The sequence below is a fragment of the Hyperolius riggenbachi genome, chromosome 2 (assembly GCF_040937935.1).
Source record: "Hyperolius riggenbachi isolate aHypRig1 chromosome 2, aHypRig1.pri, whole genome shotgun sequence".
In the NCBI taxonomy this organism is placed as follows: domain Eukaryota; kingdom Metazoa; phylum Chordata; class Amphibia; order Anura; family Hyperoliidae; genus Hyperolius; species Hyperolius riggenbachi.
The window spans coordinates 293,518,510-293,544,315 of NC_090647.1; the positions used below are offsets into that span (position 1 = coordinate 293,518,510).

At 44.0% G+C, this 25,806-nt stretch overlaps 1 protein-coding gene across 1 annotated transcript; it reads right to left on the reverse strand.

Annotated features, from left to right (window-relative positions):
• Positions 1-22,921: 22,921 nt before the first annotated feature.
• LOC137544996 (piggyBac transposable element-derived protein 4-like) lies at positions 22,922-24,805 on the reverse strand. The gene has a single exon (XM_068266109.1). It carries the CDS (start codon positions 24,803-24,805, stop codon positions 22,922-22,924), a length of 1,884 nt encoding a protein of 627 aa, XP_068122210.1.
• Positions 24,806-25,806: the final 1,001 nt, after the last annotated feature.

The window sequence follows — 25,806 nt, forward strand, 5'->3', positions numbered from 1 at the left end:
GTCAGGCTCCGGTCCGGGTGCGTGGGCCGGATGATCCGGACCCGAAAAATAGCGCATGTTGGAAAAGTGTCTGGAGTCCGGATCCGATCCGGCTCCGTTCTGTACGGAACGTACGCATGTGAACGTCCGCATAGACTTTGCATTGCTATGCGGAACGTACGTTCCGTTTGTACAGTATACGGTCCGGATCCGATCAGGCGGATCCGGACAGGGAACGCTAATGTGAACCAGGCCTTACCCAGCAGCCTTCTTCTTTAACCCATCCCATGGCGTGTTTCAAGCTGCGGTCACGTGACTACAAACACTTCCTCCTTCCGGGTTGAAGGAGGAAGTGTAGTAGTGACGTGGCTTGGAACACAGCGTGGGACCCCCCGCACACACCCGCTCAGCTGCCCTAATTAGGAGGATGAAATCCAAATGAAACCCGTTCGGATTTCATCCGTAGCTCATCACTGCTGGTATTGCTTAAAAGTAAATAAATATGGCGCCGGGCTCCATAGTCCTCCCCTCACGGGTTTACTTTATACATGTTTGAGAGGATATTTAATAAAGCTCTTTTATATATCCATACCTATTTATGGTCCCTCAAAGTTCCTACCTTCTCTATTTTGGGGCCTTTTCTGATGAATTGGGGTCCTAACTAATATATTTACATTATAAATCATGTTTACTTAGCAATATGCACCAACCTAGGCACAATAAAAAGAGAAGCAATTTATCTGCACTTTTCTAAAGAAGGGGACCCTCCGTGGCCCCAAAACAAACAAATTGTTTTACACGAACATTGCATCTAAAGCAAGGTGTGCTAACCTACTTTTGAGCTTTTCTATTGACTTGTTTGGGTGACATGGCTTAGGTTATGCACCAAACTCTTGGGTAAGGTGTATCACCCCAAAAAACGTTTTTCACGTAGGCCCAATAAAAAAAATCAGCATTAGGTAACCACCTTCATGTTTCTAATGTTCCCTCTGTACTTTCCGGCAAATATGTCTTGTAATCAACTGGAGTAAAATGCCATTAGCTTAAAACAAAGTTAAAATGAGAAATATAAGTTTATATTGCTTTATTAATCTGAGCCACAATCTAATAATTTTAAAAACACATGCTGGTTTCACACCATTCAATTTCCTGTCAGATCGACGTGTAATCTGATGGGAAGTTGAATGGTGTGGACATGTCTTAACTGCTCCCGATCGATAACGGGATCAATCTTCCAATGATAACATTGTAATAATCGGTCAATCCCATCAATCCCATCAATCGGATGGGAAATTGCATCGTGTGTACATTACTGCCGTCTTGTGTATAATATGTTGGCGCTATATAAATCCAATAAATAGTAATACTGTAATAACACTTAGCATAACACTTTCAAGGAAATATAAAGCGAAAGTTATGAGAAGAGTCATTCCTTATGGTTTTGTTGTTTTTTTAATGCTGCTTTCTTGGCGTTTGTACTGTTTTTCTGTATGTATTACCTTCCAAGTCACTGACCTAGAAAGTGTATGTAGATCAAGTTTTCTGACAGCACTGACTTCATGGCTGCATCATAATTGTAGGTGTGTGATATGTGACTCAGACACTACAGAAACTAAAAGATCAGCAAGAGACTCCGTATTAATACAAGAAGTATACCACACACCATGAAGAGAAGACTTCAATATGAAATAAGGGTACTTATCTGCTGCATAGTGGTGGATGGGACTGCTAACGTCCACAGCAAACTCAAACAACAGCCGGCACTCCAGTCCTTTATGGTACAGACATAGCAAGTTTTCAGGACTGCAGAGGGACCTTTTCTCAGGGCATACAAACAGACACTGCCGTCTTGTTTGTCTGCATACCCTGAGGAATGGACCCTTTGTGGTACTGAAATGTTGGCACGTTTTGATACAATAAGACATAATAAACAGGTATTTGAGTTTAGGTGTGGTTCTACTTTAAAGTAAAGAGAGTAGATTAATGGCACTGCCAGCATAAAAAAATTAAATTGCTACTAAGAATTTTACATATTTAAACAGATATGCCTTTAATTAGTACAGAAAATGTTTTGTTTGGGATGTTCTTTAATGCAAATGCACCAAATACAGAAAGGTCATAATATCCATCACACCTGGGACTGTTGGCTTTTTGCGACCGGCACTTACCACATATAGGTCATATTCTGACACACAGATAGGAATAAAGGGTTGCAGAACATGTCATTAACGTCAGAGGCTCTACATACTCTTCTGAAGCAGCCAAAGTAGGTGACATTTCATGTTTGTGTTCAGTCCCGCACCTCTCCCCCAAGGGGTTGTATCAGGGAGAGAGAGTTCAGAACGCTGTATTGCTGTGAAAGCAGGGAAAGCACACACTTTGTTGTTCCCACACACTTCATATGTATGCAAAAATCAACCATTCATTATGGGAACCCTAGACTCTAGGTTTGGAGAGTGGACATGGAGATACACATCTGTATTTGAAAAAGTGCTTTGATTGTGACAAGTCCTCCTGTGTGCTGGGATCAGTGATTTGAGTGTCTTTTACCTTTTTATCATATGCATGTATTGTTTAAATAAACACCAGAGCTGGATTTCTTATACTACTTAAAGGAAACCTGAGATAAAAGGTTATAAAAGTTTTATACATACCTGGGGCTTCTGCTAATAGCCTAGATGCTATGTTATTGCTCTGACTGTTCTATATATAATGTATTTTTGCACCTTAGCACTTTTGCACTCTTGCACTTAGCACTTTTCCCTTGAAAAAGCTTCCTTTAGGAACTGAAACATGTCAGGTTTTTGCTGGGGGTTTGTGTAATTTATGTTATACAATGATGAATGGGGAATGAGGATTATTCTCTGTTATACCATTTACCTATATGCCCACATCATTGGTCAGTTCCTTTAACCAGATCTATGCCAGCACTACATATATGATTTTATCTTCTTGATTAAAAGTTATGTTTTAGTCTCTATCGGGGAATAGTTGTGTTTTTATGCAAGCTAATGGGGCTTCTACCAGCCAAACGAGGAGGCGAAGGAAGACGGCGTGGGAGCGATCAGTACGGAGGGGGGCTGGAGGAAGCCCCAGGTATGTATAAACTTTTATATCCTTTTATCTCAGGTACACTTTAAGCTTTATGCTTTTTTTTTTACTCCATGTGTGGTGGTGGCCACTGTGAAGTTTTGTTGGCACTGCAGGCTTCACAAAAAGCAGCAGAACCAACTATATATGGAAAGATCATTGCCTTGATTTTGTGAAGATTTGCCTGTGTTGTTTTGGATATTTGGCTATCTGACTACCTATAGAAGCGCTGGGGCTTTTATAGACTCTAACCTACATCTCAGCTGCACTCCATCTATGGAGAAATGCTCCCTTCCAAAACAGTAACAAATGTTACACTGCAGAATACCAACTGCTTTTGTAGTTGTTAAAGGACACCTGAACTGTGAGAGATGCCCTATTTATTTACTTTAAAAAAAACCATACATGTGTGTGTTCTGAAGCCAGCAGAAACAACACCTGGGGCCATATGCAATTCCCTTTTTCACCTGAGTTTTCTCCTAGGAGATAATTTTTCATTTTCAATTTAAAATAACTTTCCAGCACTTTTCAACTTAAAAAGTACCAAAAAGTAGGCAAGAAAGTTTATTAAAATTATTTTGAGTATTTTCTTGCTTGCTGGTGCTTTAAAAGAAATTTTATTGGCAAATTTAAAATTATCAACTTGGTGAAAACTCAGGTGAAAAAGTGAATTGCATATGGTCCCCGGTCTCCAAGAATGCTCTGGGAGGACGATTCTGCATTAAAAAAAAGTTAAGGCTAAACAACACTGGAAGAGTGGGGTTACAAACCAATATACAGCAATATATAGATATATATTTTATAGTGTCTGATACTGAAACTAGGAAAATTACTGTAAAAGTGGGTAACCTGAATAATTTACTATATTCTACTATATGCCACTGGAGTTCTCCTTTAGGTCTTGTGTTGGATGTGAAAAGATTTAATTAATGTCTTTACTGAAGAAAGTTTATTTTTGTGACTGGTCAGCCATTGGTTGCAATCCTGCATCATGAAAAAGGATTGTCTCTAACAGTTGCTGCATAGATACAATGCTGGGCTTTATTCTTTACTGGCTATGATTATAACGCTGAGTTTAAAGAGGAACTGTAACATAAAAAGATCCCCTGGGGGGTACTCACCTCGGGTGGGGGAAGCCTCCGGATCCTAATGAGGCTTCCCACGCCGTCCTCCATCCGTCAGGGGTCTCGCTGCAGCCCTCCGTGGAGTCCGGGCAGCGGTGACGTCATTATTTACCTTCCTGGCTCCTGCGCAGGCGCTCTGACGGCTGTCGGCTCCGAACTACACGGAAATACCCGATCGCCGTCGGGTCCGCTCTACTGCGCAGGCGCAAGTTTCCTGCGCCTGCGCAGTAGAGCGGACCCGAATGAGATCGGGTATTTCCGTGTAGTTCGGAATGGAAAGCCGCCACAGCGCCCCCGCTGGAGCCAGCAAAGGTAAATATTGAAATGACAGTCGGCACAGTCGCCGGCTGTTCGGAGGGCTGCGGAGAGACCCCCGTGGGACAGAGGACGGCGTGGGAAGCCTCATTAGGATCCGGAGGCTTCCCCCACCCGAGGTGAGTACCCCCCAGGGGATCTTTTGAATGTTACAGAGTCTCTTTAAGCAACCTTCAACACGTGCTGATGCAAATGTTCATGAAGCAGCTTTTAAAACAAACCTGTGAGGTTTGTAAAAGAACATTTTTGATACTTACCTTGGGAATGAGAAGCCTCTGGATCCTCCAGAGGCTTAACCTGGTCCTCCTTCAACAGATCGGTCCAGTGTTGAGAGTACTATAGCTTGCAGGCTCACGGCTGCACTGCACCTGTGCAGTAACAAGGACCCACCCAGGGGACAGCGCTGAAACAGGCTGGTGGAGAGGGATGGGGGGAAGCTCTAGTTTAGTAGTACCCTTTAAAGGCTGGAAGTACAAAAATGATCACACCTTGGTCCCAAACTGCTTTCACAGACATGAGCTACAATATATATGATACAACATCTAATGTTGCAAATTTGTGTTAGGGGCACACAAAAAGCCCCTATGGGGCTATCACATTGATCGCGGAGGGGTTTTGCGCAGCTAGTACGGACACAACAATGCACTGCATGCAGTTTAATAACAGTACGATGTGTGTGTTTATATGGGAAGTGAGGCATTATTAAGTGGTACTGTATGGCTGCACCATCAAGGTGCGATGCAACCTTTCAGCAAAGTTAAGGTGTTTGAGTCATACTGATATGTACTGATATGTACAAGAGAATGCAACACTCCATAGGCAGATAAAATCCAGATACTTTATTGGCACATACAAAAAGACATACACTACTCTGTCTTTTTGGATATGCTAATACAGTTTCTGGATTTTATCTACCTACAGCATGTTTTGGGCTCTTGTACATATCTGTATTTCTGCCCGGTGGAGGGTTGGCCTGGATCGGCGATGGGTGATGGAGGTATGAAATAATCGCACAGCAATGGAATTAGAAAAGTGTGAAAGGTGCCTTTATTATTCCCAAGACATTGCAATGCTTAAACTCCATCTATGATTGGAGAAAAGTTAAATCATTGGCTCAAAGTTAGGTACGATGGTCTTGAATTGATCAGTATATTGAACAACTGTCAAACAGGTGTCAGCAGGTACAGACATGCCATCTTTGCCACCATCCTACCCATGGAAGTAACTACACCTTGACTTTATGGGCCATGTCTGGAGCTGATATTCCTAGTTGTCCTGGACACATATTCAAAATGGCCAGAGGTTTTCTGCATGAACTCTACTGACATATCATCCACAATTGAAAGACTCAGAACTTTGTTTGCCAGACATGGCATTGCAGAGATGGTTTCATTGAAAAAATGGGGCCCAATTTATCTCAAAAGAATTGAAAACGATTATGAAGTGAAATTAAATGAAGAGTGTATTCACCCTCCCACACCTTTCAAAGTAACAGGCAGGACTGCATTGGAAAGAAGAAGCAGGACACTCCCTGCATTGCCTGGGGGAACAGCAACCAGCTGAAAAAAATCCACTGTTGCCTATTACTTGTTGTCTGTCTTGAAGGTTACAGAAGATGGGGATACCTATATATAGACCTCAATATGACTGTCAACATAATCATAATCTATAATTTCAGTCGTCGAAAGTTAAATGTTTGTACATAGGCCTAACAGTCCATTTCTACAATTTTTTTCTATAAAATGGTCACTGGTAAACATGTTTCCTTCCGTTACAGGACGATGGAGACGTGGGATAATCTTACTCAAATTTTTTCATGGAAAAGTCCAAGTCATCACTGTGCTTACATACATCTGCTGTTAACGTCTCCACCAGACTAAATCAGGCTCAACCACAAAAAGCTGTATAATAGCACATCTAGCAGTTTTCACTGCTGACTCTGTGAACAGTTAATGTGTGCAGGAAAAGGCATCAGGGATTTTCTCAGCGTAGGGTGAAGGTGCACACAGAGCTTGAATGCACTTTTTCTTCTATATATAGCCTAGAAGAGGAAGCCCTCGCTTCTAGTACCAGAACTACCACCTCTTACTGGTTCTTAGTGTCCAACCATGGTACTGCCATAAACCTGTCAGGAGTAGTGCATAGCTGACAGGCTTCTTTATCGAAAACAGCTTTTATTCAGTAGGAGTGACCAAACAACAGTGCTACAGCAAAGACATTAAGTCTGTGTGAGACATTTATTTTATTTATTTATTGTATTTATAAAGCGCCAACATATTACGCAGCGCTGAACATTAATTTAGGTTACAGACAATATTTAGGGGTGACATACAGCAATATGACAATACAGGAATACAAGAAAACCAGATCACACGCCATAGTATGAGTACCAGGTAATGCTTAGTCAGTCACTGGATGGAGCATGGAGATTAGGCAAGTTAGGTTCACTCAGATGCATAGCATGGGTTCACAGTAATGGAGGTGCAAGATCAGGTAGGACACAAAAGGAGGAGGACCCTGCCCAAGGGCTTACAATCTAGAGGGAGAGGTAAGGACATGAATGGTACGGGACCAGAGTTCAGCTGTAGGTTTAGAGCACTTGTGAGGGGTAGTAGGCCAGAGTGAAAAGGTGAGTTTTGAGGGCTTTCTTGAAGATGTTGAAGGAGGGGCTGCCCTAATGGGTGGAGGTAGGGAGTTCCATAGTGTTGGAGCAGCTCTTGAGAAGTCCTGGAGGCGTGCATGGGTCTGGGTGATGCGGGGGGCGGTTAGGCGAAGTTCATTGGAAGAGCGGAGTGAGCGGCTAGGTGTGTACCTCTGAGTAAGATCGGAAATGTAGGTTGGACAGGTTTTGTGGACAGATTTGTAGGTCAGACACAGTATCTTGAATCTGATTCTGGACTGGATAGGAAGCCAGTGGAGGGATTCTAGGAGGGGATGTGCCGTGGTGGAGCGATGGGAGCAGTGGATAATTCTGGCTGCCGCATTCATGATGGACTGCAGTGGGGCTGTTCGGGTCATAGGGAGACCAGACAGCAGGGCATTGCAGTAGTCAAGGCGGGAGATTATGAGGGCATGGATGAGGAGTTTGGTGGTGGCAGAGGTCAGGAAAGGGCGAATCTTACAGATGTTACGAAGGTGGAAGTTGCAGGACTTAGTGAGGTTTTGGATGTGGGAAGTGAAGGAGAGTGCAGAGTCCAGGGTGACACCCAGACAGCGGGCTTGAGAGGTAGGGCGAATGGTAGTGTGGTTAACAGTGACATGCACATCTGGGAGGTTCGTGGATAGCCGGGGTGGGAAGATCATAAATTCCGTTTTGTCTAGATTTAGTTTCAGGAACCTAGCGGACATCCAGGAGGAGATGGCTGATAGACAGGAGGAGACCTTGTCCATGGTCGTGGTGGATATGTCAGGGGTGTGGAGGTAGATCTGGGTGTCATCTGCATACAGATGATAGTTAAAACCCATGGAGGAGATAACCTTGCCAATGGAGACATGGCTAAACTACTACCAGGAAGCTTATGCTTCTATAGGAACTACTGTTTGATGGTATTGTAACTGCCTCTAGGTTTATTTAAAAGTACTCTTTGGTCTTGAAAAAGTATTGAAATAAGTCAGCAGAGGGAATACACACAAGTCCAGATTTGTTAGTCCATGGCCCACATGTAATTAACTTTTTCTCTTGAGTTTTCCCCAGGAGATCGTTTTTAATATTCTCAAATAAGGTTTCAGATTTTTTTTTTTAAAGTATCATTATTTTCTTGTTTGCTGGTGATTTAAAATGCATTTGATTGACAAGGTATTAAAACCTAGAAGAAAAAGTTAATTGCTTATGTACCCAGAAATGGAATAGGTATTTCGATTTTGTGGCCACTTATTACTGACACAAAATCCACCATAAGAGAATTAAAACTCTTTGTACTATCAAAGAACTAATAAACAAAAACCTTTCTGACCTCTACAGGCTGATTCACATTGATGGTCTTCCATGACCACTGTTAGGGCACTTGAACCATTGCTCATGGTTAGTCACCACTCTCACACACTATTTACCTGGGGGTCAGAAAGAGGAAGCCTGTGCAGGAATTAACATAATAGTGAATGCTAGAAATCCACCAAACTAATGTCAAATACATTCCAGCATGTTTAGAAAGCATTTGCAATACCGGAAATGTTAACCACTTGAGGACCTAGGGCTTTCTACCCCTTAAGGACCGGCCACTTTTTTTCCATTCAGACCACTGCAGCTTTCACGGTTTATTGCTCGCTCATACAACCTACCACCTAAATGAATTTTGGCTCCTTTTCTTGTCACTAATAAAGCTTTCTTTTGATGCTATTTGATTGCTCCTGCGATTTTTACTTTTTATTATATTCATCAAAAAAGACATGAATTTTGGCAAAAAAATGATTTTTTTAACTTTCTGTGCTGACATTTTTCAAATAAAGTAAAATTTCTGTATACATGCAGCGCGAAAAATGTGGACAAACATGTTTTTGATAAAAAAAAACCCATTCAGTGTATATTTATTGGTTTGGGTAAAAGTTATAGCGTTTACAAACTATGGTGCCAAAAGTGAATTTTCCCATTTTCAAGCATCTCTGACTTTTCTGACCCCCTGTCATGTTTCATGAGGGGCTAGAATTCCAGGATAGTATAAATACCCCCCAAATGACCCCATTTTGGAAAGAAGACATCCCAAAGTATTCACTGAGAGGCATAGTGAGTTCATAGAAGATATTATTTTTTGTCACAAGTAAGCGGAAAATGACACTTTGTGAGAAAAAAAAAAAAAAAAAAAGTTTCCATTTCTTCTAAATTGCGACAAAAAAAAATGAAATCTGCCACGGACTCACCATGCCCCTCTCTGAATACCTTGAAGGGTCTACTTTCCAAAATGGGATCATTTGTGGGGTGTGTTTACTGTCCTGACATTTTGGGGGGTGCTAAATTGTAAGCACCCCTGTAAAGCCTAAAGGTGCTCATTGGACTTTGGACCCCTTAGCGCAGTTAGGCTGCAAAAAAGTGCCACACATGTGGTATTGCCGTACTCAGGAGAAGTAGTATAATGTGTTTTGGGGTGTATTTTTACACATACCCATGCTGGGTGGGAGAAATATCTCTGTAAATGACAATTTGTTAATTTTTTTTACACACAATTGTCCATTTACAGAGATATTTCTCCCACTCAGCATGGGTATGTGTAAAAATACACCACAAAACACATTATACTACTTCTCCTGAGTACGGCGATACCACATGTGTGGCACTTTTTTGCACCCTAACTGCGCTAAAGGGCCCAAAGTCCAATGAGTACCTTTAGGATTTCACAGGTCATTTTGAGAAATTTCGTTTCAAGACTACTCCTCACGGTTTAGGGCCCCTAAAATGCCAGGGCAGTATAGGAACCCCACAAATGACCCCATTTTAGAAAGAAGACACCCCAAGGTATTCCGTTAGTAGTATGGCGAGTTCATAGAAGATTTTATTTTTTGTCACAAGTTAGCGGAAAATGACACTTTGTGAAAAAACACAATTAAAATCAATTTCCGCTAACTTTTGACAAAAAATAAAATCTTCTATGAACTCACCATACTCCTAACGGAATACCTTGGGGTGTCTTCTTTCTAAAATGGGGTCATTTGTGGGGTTCCTATACTGCCCTGGCATTTTAGGGGCCCTAAACCGTGAGGAGTAGTCTTGAAACGAAATTTCTCAAAATGACCTGTGAAATCCTAAAGGTACTCATTGGACTTTGGGCCCTTTAGCGCAGTTAGGGTGCAAAAAAGTGCCACACATGTGGTATCGCCATACTCGGGAGAAGTAGTACAATGTGTTTTGGGGTGTATTTTTACACATACCCATGCTGGGTGGGAGAAATACCTCTGTAAATGGACAATTGTGTGTAAAAAAATCAAAAGATTGTCATTTACAGAGGTATTTCTCCCACCCAGCATGGGTATGTGTAAAAATACACCCCAAAACACATTGTACTACTTCTCCCGAGTACGGCGATACCACATGTGTGGCACTTTTTTGCACCCTAACTGCACTAAGGGGCCCAAAGTCCAATGAGTACCTTTAGGATTTCACAGGTCATTTTTGTTTCAAGACTACTCCTCACGGTTTAGGGCCCCTAAAATGCCAGGGCAGTATAGGAACCCCACTAATGACCCCATTTTAGAAAGAAGACACCCCAAGGTATTCCGTTAGGAGTATGGTGAGTTCATAGAAGTTTTTATTTTTTTGTCACAAGTTAGCGGAAATTGATTTTAATAGTTTTTTTTCACAAAGTGTCATTTTCCGCTAACTTGTGACAAAAAATAAAATCTTCTATGAACTCACCATACTCCGTACGGAATACCTTTGGGTGTCTTCTTTCTAGAATGGGGTCATTTGTGTGGCTCCTATACTGCCCTGGCATTTTAGGGGCCCTAAACCGTGAGGAGTAGTCTTGAAACCAAATGTCGCAAAATGACCTGTGAAATCCTAAAGGTACTCATTGGACTTTGGGCCCCTTAGCGTACTTAGGGTGTAAAAAAGTGCCACACATGTGGTACCGCTGTACTCAGGAGAAGTAGTATAATGCGTTTTGGGGTGTATTTTTACACATACCCATGCTAAGTGGGAGAAATATCTCTGTAAATGACAATTGTTTGATTTTTTTACACACAATTGTCCATTTACATAGAAATTTCTCCCACCCAGCATGGGTATGTGTAAAAATACACCCCAAAACACATTATACTACTTTTCCTGAGTACGGCGGTACCACATGTGTGACACTTTTTTGCAGCCTAGGTGCGCTAAGGGGCCCAACGTCCTATTCACAGGTCATTTTGAAGCATTTGTTTTCTAGACTACTCTTCGCGGTTTAGGGCCCCTAAAATGCCAGGGCAGTATAGGAACCCCACAAGTGACCCCATTTTAGAAAGAAGACACCCCAAGGTATTCCGTTAGGTGTATGGCGAGTTCATAGAAGATTTTATTTTTTGTCACAAGTTAGTGAAAAATGACACTTTGTGAAAAAAAACCAATAAAAATTAATTTCCGCTAACTTTTGACAAAAAATTAAATCTTCTATGAACTCGTCATACACCTAACATAATACCTTGGGGTGTCTTTTTTTTCTAAAATGGGGTCACTTGTGGGGTTCCTATACCGCCCTGGCATTTTACAGGCCCAAAACCGGGAGTAGTCTGGAAACCAAATGTCTCAAAATGACTGTTCAGGGGTATAAGCATCTGCAAATTTTGATGACAGGTGGTCTATGAGGGGGCGAATTTTGTGGAACCGGTCATAAGCAGGGTGGCCTTTTAGATGACAGGTTGTATTGGGCCTGATCTGATGGATAGGAGTGCTAGGGGGGTGACAGGAGGTGATTGATGGGTGTCTCAGGGGGTGGTTAGAGGGGAAAATAGATGCAATCCATGCACTGGGGAGGTGATCGGAAGGGGGTCTGAGGGTTTGGCCGAGTGATCAGGAGCCCACACGGGGCAAATTGGGGCCTGATCTGATGGGTAGGTGTGCTAGGGGGTGACAGGAGGTGATTGATGGGTGTCTTAAGGTGTGATTAGAGGGGGGAATGGATGCAAGCAATGCACTGGCGAGGTGATCAGGGCTGGGGTCTGAGGGCATTCTGAGGGTGTGGGCGGGTGATTGAGTGCCCTAGGGGCAGATAGGGGTCTAATCTGATAGGTAGCAGTGACAGGGGGTGATTGATGGGTAATTAGTGGGTGTTTAGGGTAGAGAATAGATGGAAACCCTGCGCTTGGGTGGTGATCTGATGTCGGATCTGCGGGCGATCTATTGGTGTGGGTGGGTGATCAGTTTGCCCGCAAGGGGCAGGTTAGGGGCTGATTGATGGGTGGCAGTGACAGCGGGTGATTGATGGGTGGCAGTGACAGGGGGTGATTGATGGGTGGCAGTGACAGGGGGTGATTGATGGGTGATTGATAGGTGATTGACAGGTAATCAGTGGGTTATTACAGGGGAGAACAGATGTAAATATTGCACTGGCGAATTGATAAGGGGGGGTCTGAGGGCAATCTGAGCGTGTAGGCGGTCGATTGGGTGCCCGCAAGGGGCAGATTAGGGTCTGATCTGATAGGTAACAGTGACAGGTGGTGATAGGGAGTGATTGATGGGTAATTAGTGGGTGTTTAGAGGAGAGAATAGATGGAAACACTGCGCTTGGGTGGTGATCTGATGTCGGATCTGCGGGCGATCTATTGGTGTGGGTGGGTGATCAGATTGCCCGCAAGGGGCAGGTTAGGGGCTGATTGTTGGGTGGCAGTGACAGGGGGTGATTGATGGGTGATAGGTGATTGGCAGGTGATTGACAGGTGATCAGCGGGTTATTACAGGGAAGGACAGATGTAATTAATGCACTGGCGAATTGATAAGGGGGGGGGGGGGGGTCTGAGGGCAATCTGAGCGTGTGGGCGGGTGATTGGGTGCCCGCAAGGGGCAGATTAGGGTCTGATCTGATAGGTAACAGTGACAGGTGGTGATAGGGGGTGATTGATGGGTAATTAGTGGGTGTTTAGAGAAGATAACAGATGTAAACGATACATTTGGGAGGTAATCTGACGGCGGGTTTGCGGGCGATCTAATGGTGTGGGTGGGTGATCAGATTGCCCGCAAGGGGCAGGTTAGGGGCTGATTGATGGGTGGCAGTGACAGGGGGTGATTGATGGGTGATAGGTGATTGGCAGGTGATTGACAGGTGATCAGTGGGTTATTACAGGGAAGAACAGATGTAATTAATGCACTGGTGAATTGATAAGGGGGGGTCAGAGGGCAATCTGAGCGTGTGGGCGGGTGATTGGGTGCCCGCAAGGGGCAGATTAGGGTCTGATCTGATAGGTAACAGTGACAGGTGGTGATAGGGGGTGATTGATGGGTAATTAGTGGGTGTTTAGAGAAGATAAAAGATGTAAACGATACATTTGGGAGGTAATCTGACGGCGGGTTTGCGGGCGATCTAATGGTGTGGGTGGGTGATCAGATTGCCCGCAAGGGGCAGGTTAGGGGCTGATTGATGGGTGGCAGTGACAGGGGGTGATTGATGGGTGATAGGTGATTGGCAGGTGATTGACAGGTGATCAGTGGGTTATTACAGGGAAGAACAGATGTAATTAATGCACTGGTGAATTGATAAGGGGGGGTCAGAGGGCAATCTGAGCGTGTGGGCGGGTGATTGGGTGCCCGCAAGGGGCAGATTAGGGTCTGATCTGATAGGTAAAAGTGACAAGTGGTGATAGGGGGTGATTGATGGGTGATTGATGGGTAATTAGTGGGTGTTTAGAGGAGAGAATAGATGTAAACAATGGATTTGGGAGGTGATCTGATGTCGGATCTGTGGGCGATCTATTGGTGTGGGGGGGTGATCAGATTGCCCGCAAGGGGCAGGTTAGGGGCTGATTGATGGGTGGCAGTGACAGGGGGTGATTGATGGGTGATTGATGGGTGATTGACGGGTGATTGACAGGTGATTGACAGGTGATCAGGGGGATAGATGCATACAGTAAACAGGGGGGGGTGGTCTGGGGGGGGGGTCTGGGGAGAATCTGAGGGGTGGGGGGTGATCAGGAGGGGGCAGGGAGCAGGGGGGGGGGATAAAAAAAAAAATAGCGTTGACAGATAGTGACAGGGAGTGATTGATGGGTGATTAGGGGGGTGATTGGGTGCAAACAGGGGTCTGGGGGGTGGGCAGGGGGGGGGTCTGATGGGTGCTGTGGGCGATCTGGGGCAGGGGGGGGAGAAATCAGTGTGCTTGGGTGCAGACTAGGGTGGCTGCAGCCTGCCCTGGTGGTCCCTCGGACACTGGGACCACCAGGGCAGGAGGCAGCCTGTATAATACACTTTGTAAACATTACAAAGTGTATTATACACTTTGTATGCGGCGATCGCGGGGTTAACATCCCGCCGGCGCTTCCGTATAGCCGGCGGGATGTTGCGGCGAGCGAGCGGTGACAGGCGCCGGCGGAGGATCGCGTCACGGATGACGCGATCGCTCCGCCCATGCCCTTAAATGGACCGCCGCCTCTGTGGGTGAGGCCGTTCTGCAGGGCTCCACTTCCCCGCCGCCCCTGTGTAGTGGGCGGTCGGGAAGTGGTTAAAATGATGTTTAACGTGCATTAAATGCAATGCTGAAAAAACGATGTTACCACATTTTCCTAACTGTCCGGTTGAGTGCCATTTGCGGCAGTGTTTAGGCAGTATATTTGGCTGCAGTACTTCCTGAATCACCCGCTCCACGGGAGATTCGGCCTCCTCGATATTGTTTTCTCCAGCTTGCTGGAGCCTGTACTTTAGTGCACGCTCAGTGTACTGATAGTACCACACCAGCCCCTTTGGTGAGGTCTCATTCAACTATTAAAGTTACGGTTGCACCAAATCACTACACACTCAGCTCTTTGTCTGCTATACTAGTATTATTGGTGATTCTGCAGATCACCCATAATCAGGTATAGCGTCTGTATTATTGGTGATTCTGCAGATCACCATATAATCAGACATCTGAGCTACGACAAGACCGTTACACAGATCAATCTAAAAAATGCTGCAGTGCAGCTTTGCAGATCGCAGTGCTGCTGTGGGCTCACTCCCATAGCCTTATAGTAGCAAAGTGTTTTCTAGATGCCTAGAAAGCATAAACGCTACTGAAAGCACTCTATTGGGCACCTAGCCTTATGTGTAAAGCAATGATTTCTGTATTAGAAAACTGCAAAAAGAACGAATCTACTATTGTATCAATTGCTTTTTTGTTTGACACCAAAGTAACAGACAACACTCCATGACAGATCCCAGTAACAGACAGGAAACCAAAGATACATCCCCACTTAAAGACGGCAACCCATGATTCACCCTCAGTATCAGACAGCAGCCCATGACTGACCCCCCATCAGACCTCCTGTTCTGCACACTACAACTCCGGGCGTCCACACATTGGGAAAATTGGGGCATCTGTCCTGCCCTGGATGCCCGCTGCCCCCCCCCCCCCCCCCCCCCGGCCGCCGCTCCCACCCTCGAGCCACCGTTCCTTTCCCAGCATCAGACCTCGATCAGGCGGCGACCAATGGTGCAGGCGCTAGGACCTAGCACACCGTACTGATATGCGGAAGTGACATCACTTCCGCATATAGAGAGTGGTGCGTCCGTGCGCCCGCTCTAACCGGTCGGGTCGCCCGCCGATCGAGGTCTGATGCTGCAAGGTGAGGGGGGGGGAGACGCCTGTCACTACCAAAACGGGGGTCCCTGTCACTTCCTAACCTGGGGGGTCCCTGTCACTACCTAACTGAACTGGGGGTCCCTGTCACTACCTAACTGGACTTGGGGTCCCTGTCACTACCTAACCTGGGGGGCGCCTGTCACTACCTAACTGAGGGTCCCTGTCACTACCTAACCTGGGGCGCACCTGTCACTTCCTAACCTGGGGGGTGCCTGTCACTACCTAACTGGGGGTCCCTGTCACTACCTAAATGGGGGTCCCTGTCACTACCTAAACTGGGGGTCCCTGTCACTACCTAACTGGGGGGGGTCCCTGTCACTACCTTACCTGAGGGGCACCTGTCACTTCCTAACCCGGGGGGTCCCTGTCACTTCCTAACCTGGGGGGCACCTGTCACTACCTAACCTGGGGATCCCTGTCACTACCTAACCTGGGGGTCCCTGTCACTACCTAACTGGACTTGGGGTCCCTGTCACTACCTAACCTGGGGGGCGCCTGTCACTACCTAACTGGGGGTCTCTGTCACTACCTTACTGGGGATCCCTGTCACTTCCTAACCTGGGGGGCACCTTTCACTACCTAAACTATCCAGGCCAGCCAGCCCAGCATCACCACCAGCCAACCAGCCCAGAATCGCTGTCAAAAAGGCCATAGCATCACCACCAGTCAGGCCAGCATTTACTTCAACCAGCCAAGCACAGCCTAGCATCACCGCCAGCCAGGTCACAACATCACCCCCAGCCAACCCAGCACAGGCACAGCAGCCAGTAGAGGAGAATTGAGAAGCCAGGTGAGAGGTATCTACCATATTAAGAGGGAATTCTGCCTATTTATGTGAAATGCTGTCTATTTATGTGCCTCATGACTACTGTATTTGTCTTGTTGGGGGCCTCATGATTGCTGAATTTGTCTTGTTGGGGGCCTCATGATTTGTTGGGAGCCTCAAGATTGCTGAATGTGTCTTGTTAGGATCCTCATGATTTGTTGGGGGCCTCATGATTGCTGAATTTGTCTTGTTGGGGGCATCATGATTGCTAAATGTGTCTTGTTGGGGGCATCATGATTGCTAAATGTGTCTTGTTGGGGGCCTCATGATTGCTGAATTTGTCTTGATGGGGGCCTCATGATTGCTGAATTTGTCTTGATGGGGGTCACATGATTGCTAACTGTGAGACTATGGGAAAAGCTGAATCCTCATCATATGAGACAATAGCATTTAACCTACTTTGTTTTGCTTTTAAAAACAGTAAAATAAAACTGGGAGGTTCTAAAAAAAAAGAATACATTTTTCAGGAGTAGGATGGATGAAATTGTTCATCTTCACAGTTTATTTTCAACTTGGATTTTCCATAATGTACATGTATGAGTTAAAACGTTTGTATTTAGTTTAAATTGCTGTTGCCACTTTGCGATAGATAAGTGACTTTTGGGTTGCAGTTTGGGCACTCGGCCTTTAAAAGGTTCGCCTCCACTGTCCTAATCTAATGTCCCACCATTGCTAAGTTCATGTTCCCGTGGCCACACCCACATTCTGGTCCATGGCCACACCCATTTTTTGGCGCAGCGTACCACTTCTTCCCCGTCTTTTTGCCCCCCGCTGCGGACGCCCATGACTAGGGTGACTGCACTCATACACACATGTCTGGTACTCTTCAGCCCAGCCAGCATTAATTTGTGCCACTTGCCATCTCCCAGTATCCAATCCCCCATTCATGTCCTCTGGGACTGGAAAATGGAGGGAGTGAAAACCAGGAGATGCCACACAGCCAAGAGGTTTGGTTGAAGACTACTGTTGAAAAATGATTATGTCAACCAACCCCAACCATGGTAGCAGCAAGTGGTAGTATACAGAGTGGCAGTCCAACGTTTTGGAAGACATGCTGCAGCTCGCTCTTTCACATTGGCCATACCTTAGGAATGCGTCTGTATACCCTCAGTATCACAGTGACTCCCAGTGCACAGATCACAAATAGAGGAACTGTGCTGGAATGGTATGTATTATTATTAATTTATAAAGGGCCAACATATTCCTTGGTGCTGTATAGAGTAAGAAACATAATATGGGGTACATAATTATAGACAGTGGTATACACAAAATATAGACAATAATACATAATACAGATTGGTAGACATATTAATTACAGTCACAGTCCACCTGAAAACTTTTGGTCCCAGAGCCTTTTGTCATGCAGCTCCTACATTATGGAACTCCTTGCCTCAGCAGATCAGGACAGCTCCATCTCTGCATGGGTTAAATCCAGACGATAAGCCCACCTGTTCAGTCAGGCATTTGCAGAAATATAATTTTTGTTGTGTGAATACTTCATCCAACTACTAATTACTGAATCTGAGAGAGCCTAAAGTTGACCACTAATGGTCCACTACACCATCATTGAACCAATCTTTGCTTACTATCTATCACAACCAATCAAGAAAATCCAAATTTTGGTTTGATAAAAATCCAATCGGACGACGTTCATAATGAATTGTGCCCATCAACTGAGATTATTTTCAACCAATCCGATCAGAATTTCTGATTGCTCAAACGATTTTTCGCTAGAAATTGGACAGTTAGTGGCCACCTTAAAGGAAAACTTAAGTCAGAAAAAAAAATGACATTTACTCACCCGGGGCATCCCTCAGCCCACCGAAGCTGGATGGTGCCCTCGCAGCCCCGCTCCGATCGTCCTGTCCCCGCCGGCGGCTACTTCCGGGTTCGGCGACAGCCGCCGACAGGCTGGGAACGCGGCTGATTTTCCGCGTTCCCAGCCGCTATATCACCCTCTATGCTGCTATAGCGTATATATATACGCTATAGCAGCATAGAGGGGTGATATAGCGGCTGGAAACGCGGAAAATCAGCCGCATTCCCAGTCTGTCGGCGGCTGTCGCCGAACCCGGAAGTAGCCGCCGGCGGGGACAGGATGATCGGAGCGGGGCTGCGAGGGCACCATCCAGCTTCGGTGGGCTGAGGGATGCCCCGGGTGAGTAAATGTCATTTTTTTTTTCAGACTTAAGTTTTTCTTTAAAGAGACTCCGTAACAAAAATTGCATCCTGTTTTTTATCATCCTACAAGTTCAAAAAGCTATTCTAATGTGTTCTGGCTTACTGCAGCACTTTATACTATCACTGTCTCTGTAATAAATCAATGTATCTTTCCCCTGTCAGACTTGTCGGCCTGTGTCTGGAAGGCTGCCAAGTTCTTCAGTGTTGTGGTTCTGCTATGAACTCCCCCTTCCAGGCCCCTCTATGCACACTGCCTGTGTGTTATTTAGGATTAGAGCAGCTTCTCTCTTATCTTTTACAAGCTGGATAAATCGTCCTCTGAGCTGGCTGGGCTTTCACATACTGAAGAATTACAGACAAGGGCGAAGCTGTTTGCAGGAAGAAACGAGCAGCCTGAAACTTCAGTGCATGAGAACAGGGGGAAAGAAACACACAAATGATCTCTTGAGATTCAAAAGGAAGGCTGTATACAGCCTGCTTGTGTATGGATGTATTTTCTATGTGTGGACATACTGTACATCAACCTACTTCCTGTTTTGGTGGCCATTTTGTTTGTTTATAAACAAACTTTTTAAAACTGTTTTTAACCACTTTTAATGCAGCGAGGAGCGGCGAAATTGTGTCAGAGGGTAATAGGAGATGTCCCCTAACGCACTGGTATGTTTACTTTTGTGCGATTTTAACAATACAGATTCTCTTTAACCACTTCACAACTGAGGGGTTTTCCCCTTAAAAACCAGAGCATTTTTCACATTTTGCACTCCTCCCATTCATTTGCCAATAACTATAACACTACTTCACACAAGTAAATTATCTATATCTTGTTTTTTTCGCCACAAAGTAGGCTTTTCAGGGGTAATACTTTATTTGAGTAATTATGTTGTTCTCTATGAATTTTAAAGTGAAAAAAAGAAAAAAAAATGAAAAATACACAAATTCTCTGCTTTATAAATAGGTATGCCATGAGGGTGTATTACTGTTACGTTTGCATATAAGGGCTTGTAACTACCAATAGAGTACAATGAGAAAACAAATAACACAGAATTGAAAAAATACACCTTTATTTCAAAATAATATATTGTCGCCATACATTGTACTGGGAACATCATTTAAATGTTGGAATAACCAGGACAAAATAGCAAATAAAATGTGTGGGTTTTATCTATGGTAGCATTGTTTATTCTAAAACTATAGTACTCTATTTTAAAGCACTATAGTTTTAGAATAAACAATGCTACCATAGATAAAACCCACACATTTTATTTGCTATTTTGTCCTGGTTATTCCAACATTTAAATGATGTTCCTAGTACAATGTATGGCGACAATATATTATTTTGAAATAAAGGTGTATTTTTTCAATTCTGTGTTATTTGTTTTCTCATTGTACTCTATTGGTAGTTACAAGCCCTTATATGCAAACGTAACAGTAATACACCCTCATGGCATACCTATTTATAAAGCAGAGTCTCTAAGGTAACTATTTTTGCATTATTTTTTCAATTCTGTCCCTTTTTTTTTTTTTTACAAATGTTTTATTTTGGTACACAGTATAGTAAAATAAAAATGTTATTGCTTTTCATTCAGTTTGGGGCTAAACAAAATTCACATGACATAGGCCTTAGCTCTCAAACATCCCAAATTCTATTCTCCCACTTGTCGCGGTTAAAATGATACCCTATATACATAATCACATAGCTTTTTGGCCTCACAATACACCGTTAACCATGATCAGCGCCAATGGATTTTTCATGGCCATTTTTTGCAGCAAAAGTAAAACAGTCATTCATTCTTAGCAATGCCTCTGGAGTATCAAAACATTCGATACAGGTCATAAATGTCACCATTCTGAAAACTAGAGACCCGGGCCTACTCAGATATACCTATTGTGTAACATTTGGATTTATGCAGTTTTGCTGAAATTGCACTACAACTTTGAAAATGGTATTTTTTTACGGTTTTTTTCACTTTGGCACAAAAAAAAAATATTCCATGACATAGGCCTCAGCCCTCAAACACTCCAAATTATATTCTCTTGCTTGTCACGGTTAAAATGACACCCTCTACACATAATCCCATAGCTTTTTGGCCTTGCAATACACCGTTAACCATGAGCAGCGCCAATGGATTTTTCAAGGCCAATTTTTGCAGCAAAAGTCATGCAGTCATTGATTCTTAGCAAAGCCCCTGGAGTCTCAGAACATTCGATACAGGTCATAAATGTCACCATTCTGAAAACTAGAGACCCGGGCCTACTCAGATATACCTATTGTGTAACATTTGGATTTATGAGGTTTTGCTGAAATTGCACCACAACTTTGAAAATGGTATTTTTTTACCGTTTTTTTTCATTTTTGCACAAAAAAACATATCCCATGACATAGGCCTCAGCCCTCAAACACCCCAAATTATATTCTCTCGCTTGTCACGGTTAAAATGACACCCTCTACACATAATCCCATAGCTTTTTGGCCTCGCAATACACCGTTAACCATGAGCAGCGCCAATGGATTTTTCAAGGCCAATTTTTGCAGCAAAAGTCATGCAGTCATTGATTCTTAGCAAAGCCCCTGGAGTCTCAGAACATTCGATACAGGTCATAAATGTCACCATTCTGAAAACTAGAGACCCGGGCCTACTCAGATATACCTATTGTGTAACATTTGGATTTATGAGGTTTTGCTGAAATTGCACCACAACTTTGAAAATGGTATTTTTTTACCGTTTTTTTCAGTTTGGCACAAAAAAACATATCCCATGACATAGGCCTCAGCCCTCAAACACCCCAAATTATATTCTCTCGCTTGTCACGGTTAAAATGACACCCTCTACACATAATCCCATAGCTTTTTGGCCTCGCAATACACCGTTAACCATGAGCAGCGCCAATGGATTTTTCAAGGCCAATTTTTGCAGCAAAAGTCATGCAGTCATTGATTCTTAGCAAAGCCCCTGGAGTCTCAGAACATTCGATACAGGTCATAAATGTCACCATTCTGAAAACTAGAGACCCGGGCCTACTCAGATATACCTATTGTGTAACATTTGGATTTATGAGGTTTTGCTGAAATTGCACCACAACTTTGAAAATGGTATTTTTTTACCGTTTTTTTCACTTTGGCACAAAAAAAACATATCCCATGACATAGGCCTCAGCCCTCAAACACTCTAAATTATATTCTCTCGCTTGTCATGGTTAACATTATACGCTACATACCAAATCAGATAACGTTTTAGGCACACAGCAGACTGTTAACCACAAGTAGTACCAACAGCTTTTGCAAGGGCTATTTTTCTCACCAAAGTGTAATTCTATTTTTTAATCCTGGTACACACTTTCAATTATTATTGACCAATCACTGACACATTTTTCTACCTCCATGTAGTATGAGAGTCAACACATATTCAATATTATGAACAGATAGTGTACATGGGAGCACAGCAAAGACTATAAAAATAAAAACTCACCATTGTAGAAGCTGTAGAAATGTGGAAGCCAGAGTGTGTTTAGAATCCATACCAGAGGTCGGAGGGTGTACAGCATCCATGGTAGAAGTCAGAGGGTGTTCGACAGATATGTCGGAGGTCAGAGTTTGTTTGGCAGCCATGTCAGAGGTCAGAGGGTCTTTAGCAGCCACGTCAGAGGGTGGTTGATAGCCATGCCAGTGGTCAGATTCCAGATTGTGGTTGTCTGCTATCCGGGAAGTCCAAGTATAGGCCAAAGTTTAAGTAAAAAATTGTGAACTGAAAAAGTGAAAAAGAAAATCCCTAAAGGCTGGTTCACACTGCAAGAGTTTAACGCTAGTGGTTTGAAAAGCTCTTGCTAATGCGTTGCTATGGGGGATTTTTATAAAATCACATCGCTCAAGTGAGAACAAACTCATAGCATTGCATAAGTGAGAGTTTTTAAATTCGCAAGTGCTTAGAAAAAGCTCTTACAGTGTATACCAGCCCTAAGGCTAGTTCACACTGCAAGAGCTTTTTCAAACTGCTTGTGATTTTAAGAGCTCTAGCTAATGTAATCCTGTGTGTGTGTTCTCACGTGAGCAATGTGATTTAAAAAAAATCACCCATAGCAATGCATTAGCAAGTGCTTTTCAAGTCACTAGTGTTAAAAAAAAGCTCTTGCAGTGTGAACCAGCTTAATTAAGAAAAAAAAAAAAAAAAAAACCTCTAATACTGCAGGTCTGTGTGGTAGCTCTCGAAACACCCGATAACGCATAGTGCTGGTTTTGAAGGGCATTTTGCACAGTAATATCGGGTTTCCGATCGAATTGCATTTTTGCGGCAAACCTTACATCTCTTTTGGGGATATAGCCTCGATGAAGTAGGGGGGAGTACTGCAGGAAAATGCCTTTCATGGAGTCTGGTGACATCCTCCGAAACAAGTTGCACTGGGTTCTTTTCAGGTTGTACAGATCGGTGAATGAGTGTTCTGATGACTTGCTCCTGAAATTTTAAAAACCTGGCCTTGTTGCATGATGATGATCTCTTATAGATGACAAAAGAGTTGTGAAGGGCCACCTGCATTAGATAAATTGATACTTTTTTGTACCAAGCCCTGCGTTTTCTATCGATGCGGTAAGGAGCAAGCATCTGATCTGCCAAGTCCACACCCCCCATGTGCTTATTGTACTCAGCAATGGCCACAGGTTTTGTCACTTCTTGTCTTCGGGACGTCACTGATGTAGTCGCCTCAGAATGTATGTTGGTCAGAAGCAAAACATCCCTTTTATCCCTGTATTTTAGGGCAAGCAGTTCATCGTTTCGGTTGCTGTAACACTCCCCTCTTTTCAGTTTTTTATTCAAGACCTGTGGTGGCAGACCCTTTCTGTTAGCTCTAACAGTTCCGCAGGCCCCAGTCTGAGCTGTATGCAAAAATTTGAACAGTGGGACACTAGAATAAAAGTTGTCCACATACAGCTGATACCCTTGGTGGAGTAATGGGTTAATGAGATCCAGGACAATTCGCTCACTAGCACCCATGTAAGGAGGGCATCCAGGAGGTTCAATCACACTGTCCTTTCCTTCGTATACCCTGAAAGTATAGGTAAAGCCCGTCCCGCTTTCGCATAATTTATATAATTTGACCCCGTATCTGGATCGTTTGGAGGGGATATACTGCTTTATTCCCAGTCTTCCGTGAAAAGGTACAAGGGACTCGTCAATTGCAATTTTTTGATTTGGGATGTAAAGCTCTCCAAATTTTTGATTCAGGTGGTCAATGAGGGGCCGTATTTTGAAAAGGCGGTCACGGTCAGGGTCATCATGGGAAAGATTATTGGCATTGTCATTAAAATGCAAGCAACTCATAATCAATTCGTAACGGTGTCTGGGCATTGCTGCAGAATAAATGGGCATGTAGTGAATTGAATCCTTGCTCCAGTACCTGTTTTGCTCTGGTTTTTTTGTAATGCCCATATTGAGGGTCAAACCTAAAAAAATTTTCAGTTCAGGAACATTTGTGGGGTTCCACTTTCCCACAAATGGTGAGGTGGGATTAGCCGCTATTTTTTGCTGGGCATAAAGATTTGTCTGTTCACAGACAAACTGCAGAAATGTGTCTGTTATGAACAGACTCAAAAAATCTAGTGGCTGCATGTTCTCAGTGGCCACTTGTATACCACTACTGGCTGTGAAGGGATGGATGCTAGGGGCCTCCAAATTAGAGGGTGCCCACTGTGGGTGGCGAAGCTTATAAGGTAGCTCTTGCCTCTGACTTGGCCTGGCAGCCCTCTGACCTCTCTGACTGGCATTGCTGGTAGTAGCTGCGCTGGGTGCTGTCATCTCATCTGGGTGAGGTGATCCCCCTTCAGCAGCAGAATCGGTGTCACTGTTCATTGGATCAGGATCAGTGCCCCTCGCCTGCACTTCTGTCCTAGCTGGCTGAGCTGGTGGTGGCCCAGCGGAGTCAGAATCTGTGTCGCTTTCTGACAGCGAATCCGAATCTTCTTGGGGACACCACTCTTCATCTGAATCAGATAGGTCTTCTTCACTGCTGTCGCTATACTGCAGAATGGCGCAGGCCTCTTCTGCCGTATATAGCCTCTTTGCCATCTTAATGACTAAGTTAGGCAGGCAGGTAGGTAGGTATATTTTTTTTATATAAAAAGGGAAGTTAGCTAGTAAGGAGTAGGGTAAAAAAGGTATAGGATATAGTATAGTATACACTATATAGTAGTGTATGAAAAAAGGAATGTATGGGCCTGAAATGCCTAACAAAAAAGGGAGGAAAGGAGAGGTTAAGTGGTGTGGCAAGGGAAGGGTTAATCAGCTTAATCAGCTACTGAAAAGCTGGTACTGAAAAGCTGTCAAAATAGATTTCCCCTCAGCAATGTGATAAAAGTAACAAATACCTCAGATCACAGGAGCAGAGTGATCTGATTTTTTTTTTACTTTTATCTACACTGTGTCTCTATTTGTAAACTTTAGAATGAATGAAGACTGCCACTGGCTGTAGCAGCCGTCAATCATTTATTATAAACTCTGATTGGATTTGGGAAACTCTTTTCCCAGTATCCAATCAGTGATCTGTAACTTAGGGGGAGTTAGTGTGTGTGTATATATGTTTATATACATCACAATGAATGAAGGCTGCCACTGGCTGTGGCAACCGTCAATCATTCATCAGAAACTCTGATTGGATTTGGGAAAAATCTTTTCCCAGTCTCCAATCAGTGATCTGTAACTTAGGGGGATGTGTGCATGTAATACAGTAATGAAAGGGCAGCTGTCAATCATTGACAAAGCACTGTGATTGGATAATGGGGACTGGGGTCCCCAAAACCAATCCAGGTGCTCTAGAGGGTCATAGGGTCACATGCCTGTGCACGATCGCCGCATACCCATGGGGGACATGTTTATGAATGAAGGCTGCCTCAAGCAGAGGCAGTCTTCATTCATTTATTTATCAGGCAACATGATTGGTTATTGGGGACTGGGGTCCCCAAAACCAATCATTGCACTGAGGAGCTGGTGTGCACGTGCGCGCGCACGGCGCGGGGGCGCGCGATCGCGCGCTGCACCTTTGTTTACAACTTATGAATGAAGGCTGCCTC

Excerpts from the sequence above, each read along its gene's own strand:
- LOC137544996 (XM_068266109.1), bottom strand. The coding sequence starts at position 24,805 with ATGGCAAAGAGGCTATATACGGCAGAAGAGGCCTGCGCCATTCTGCAG.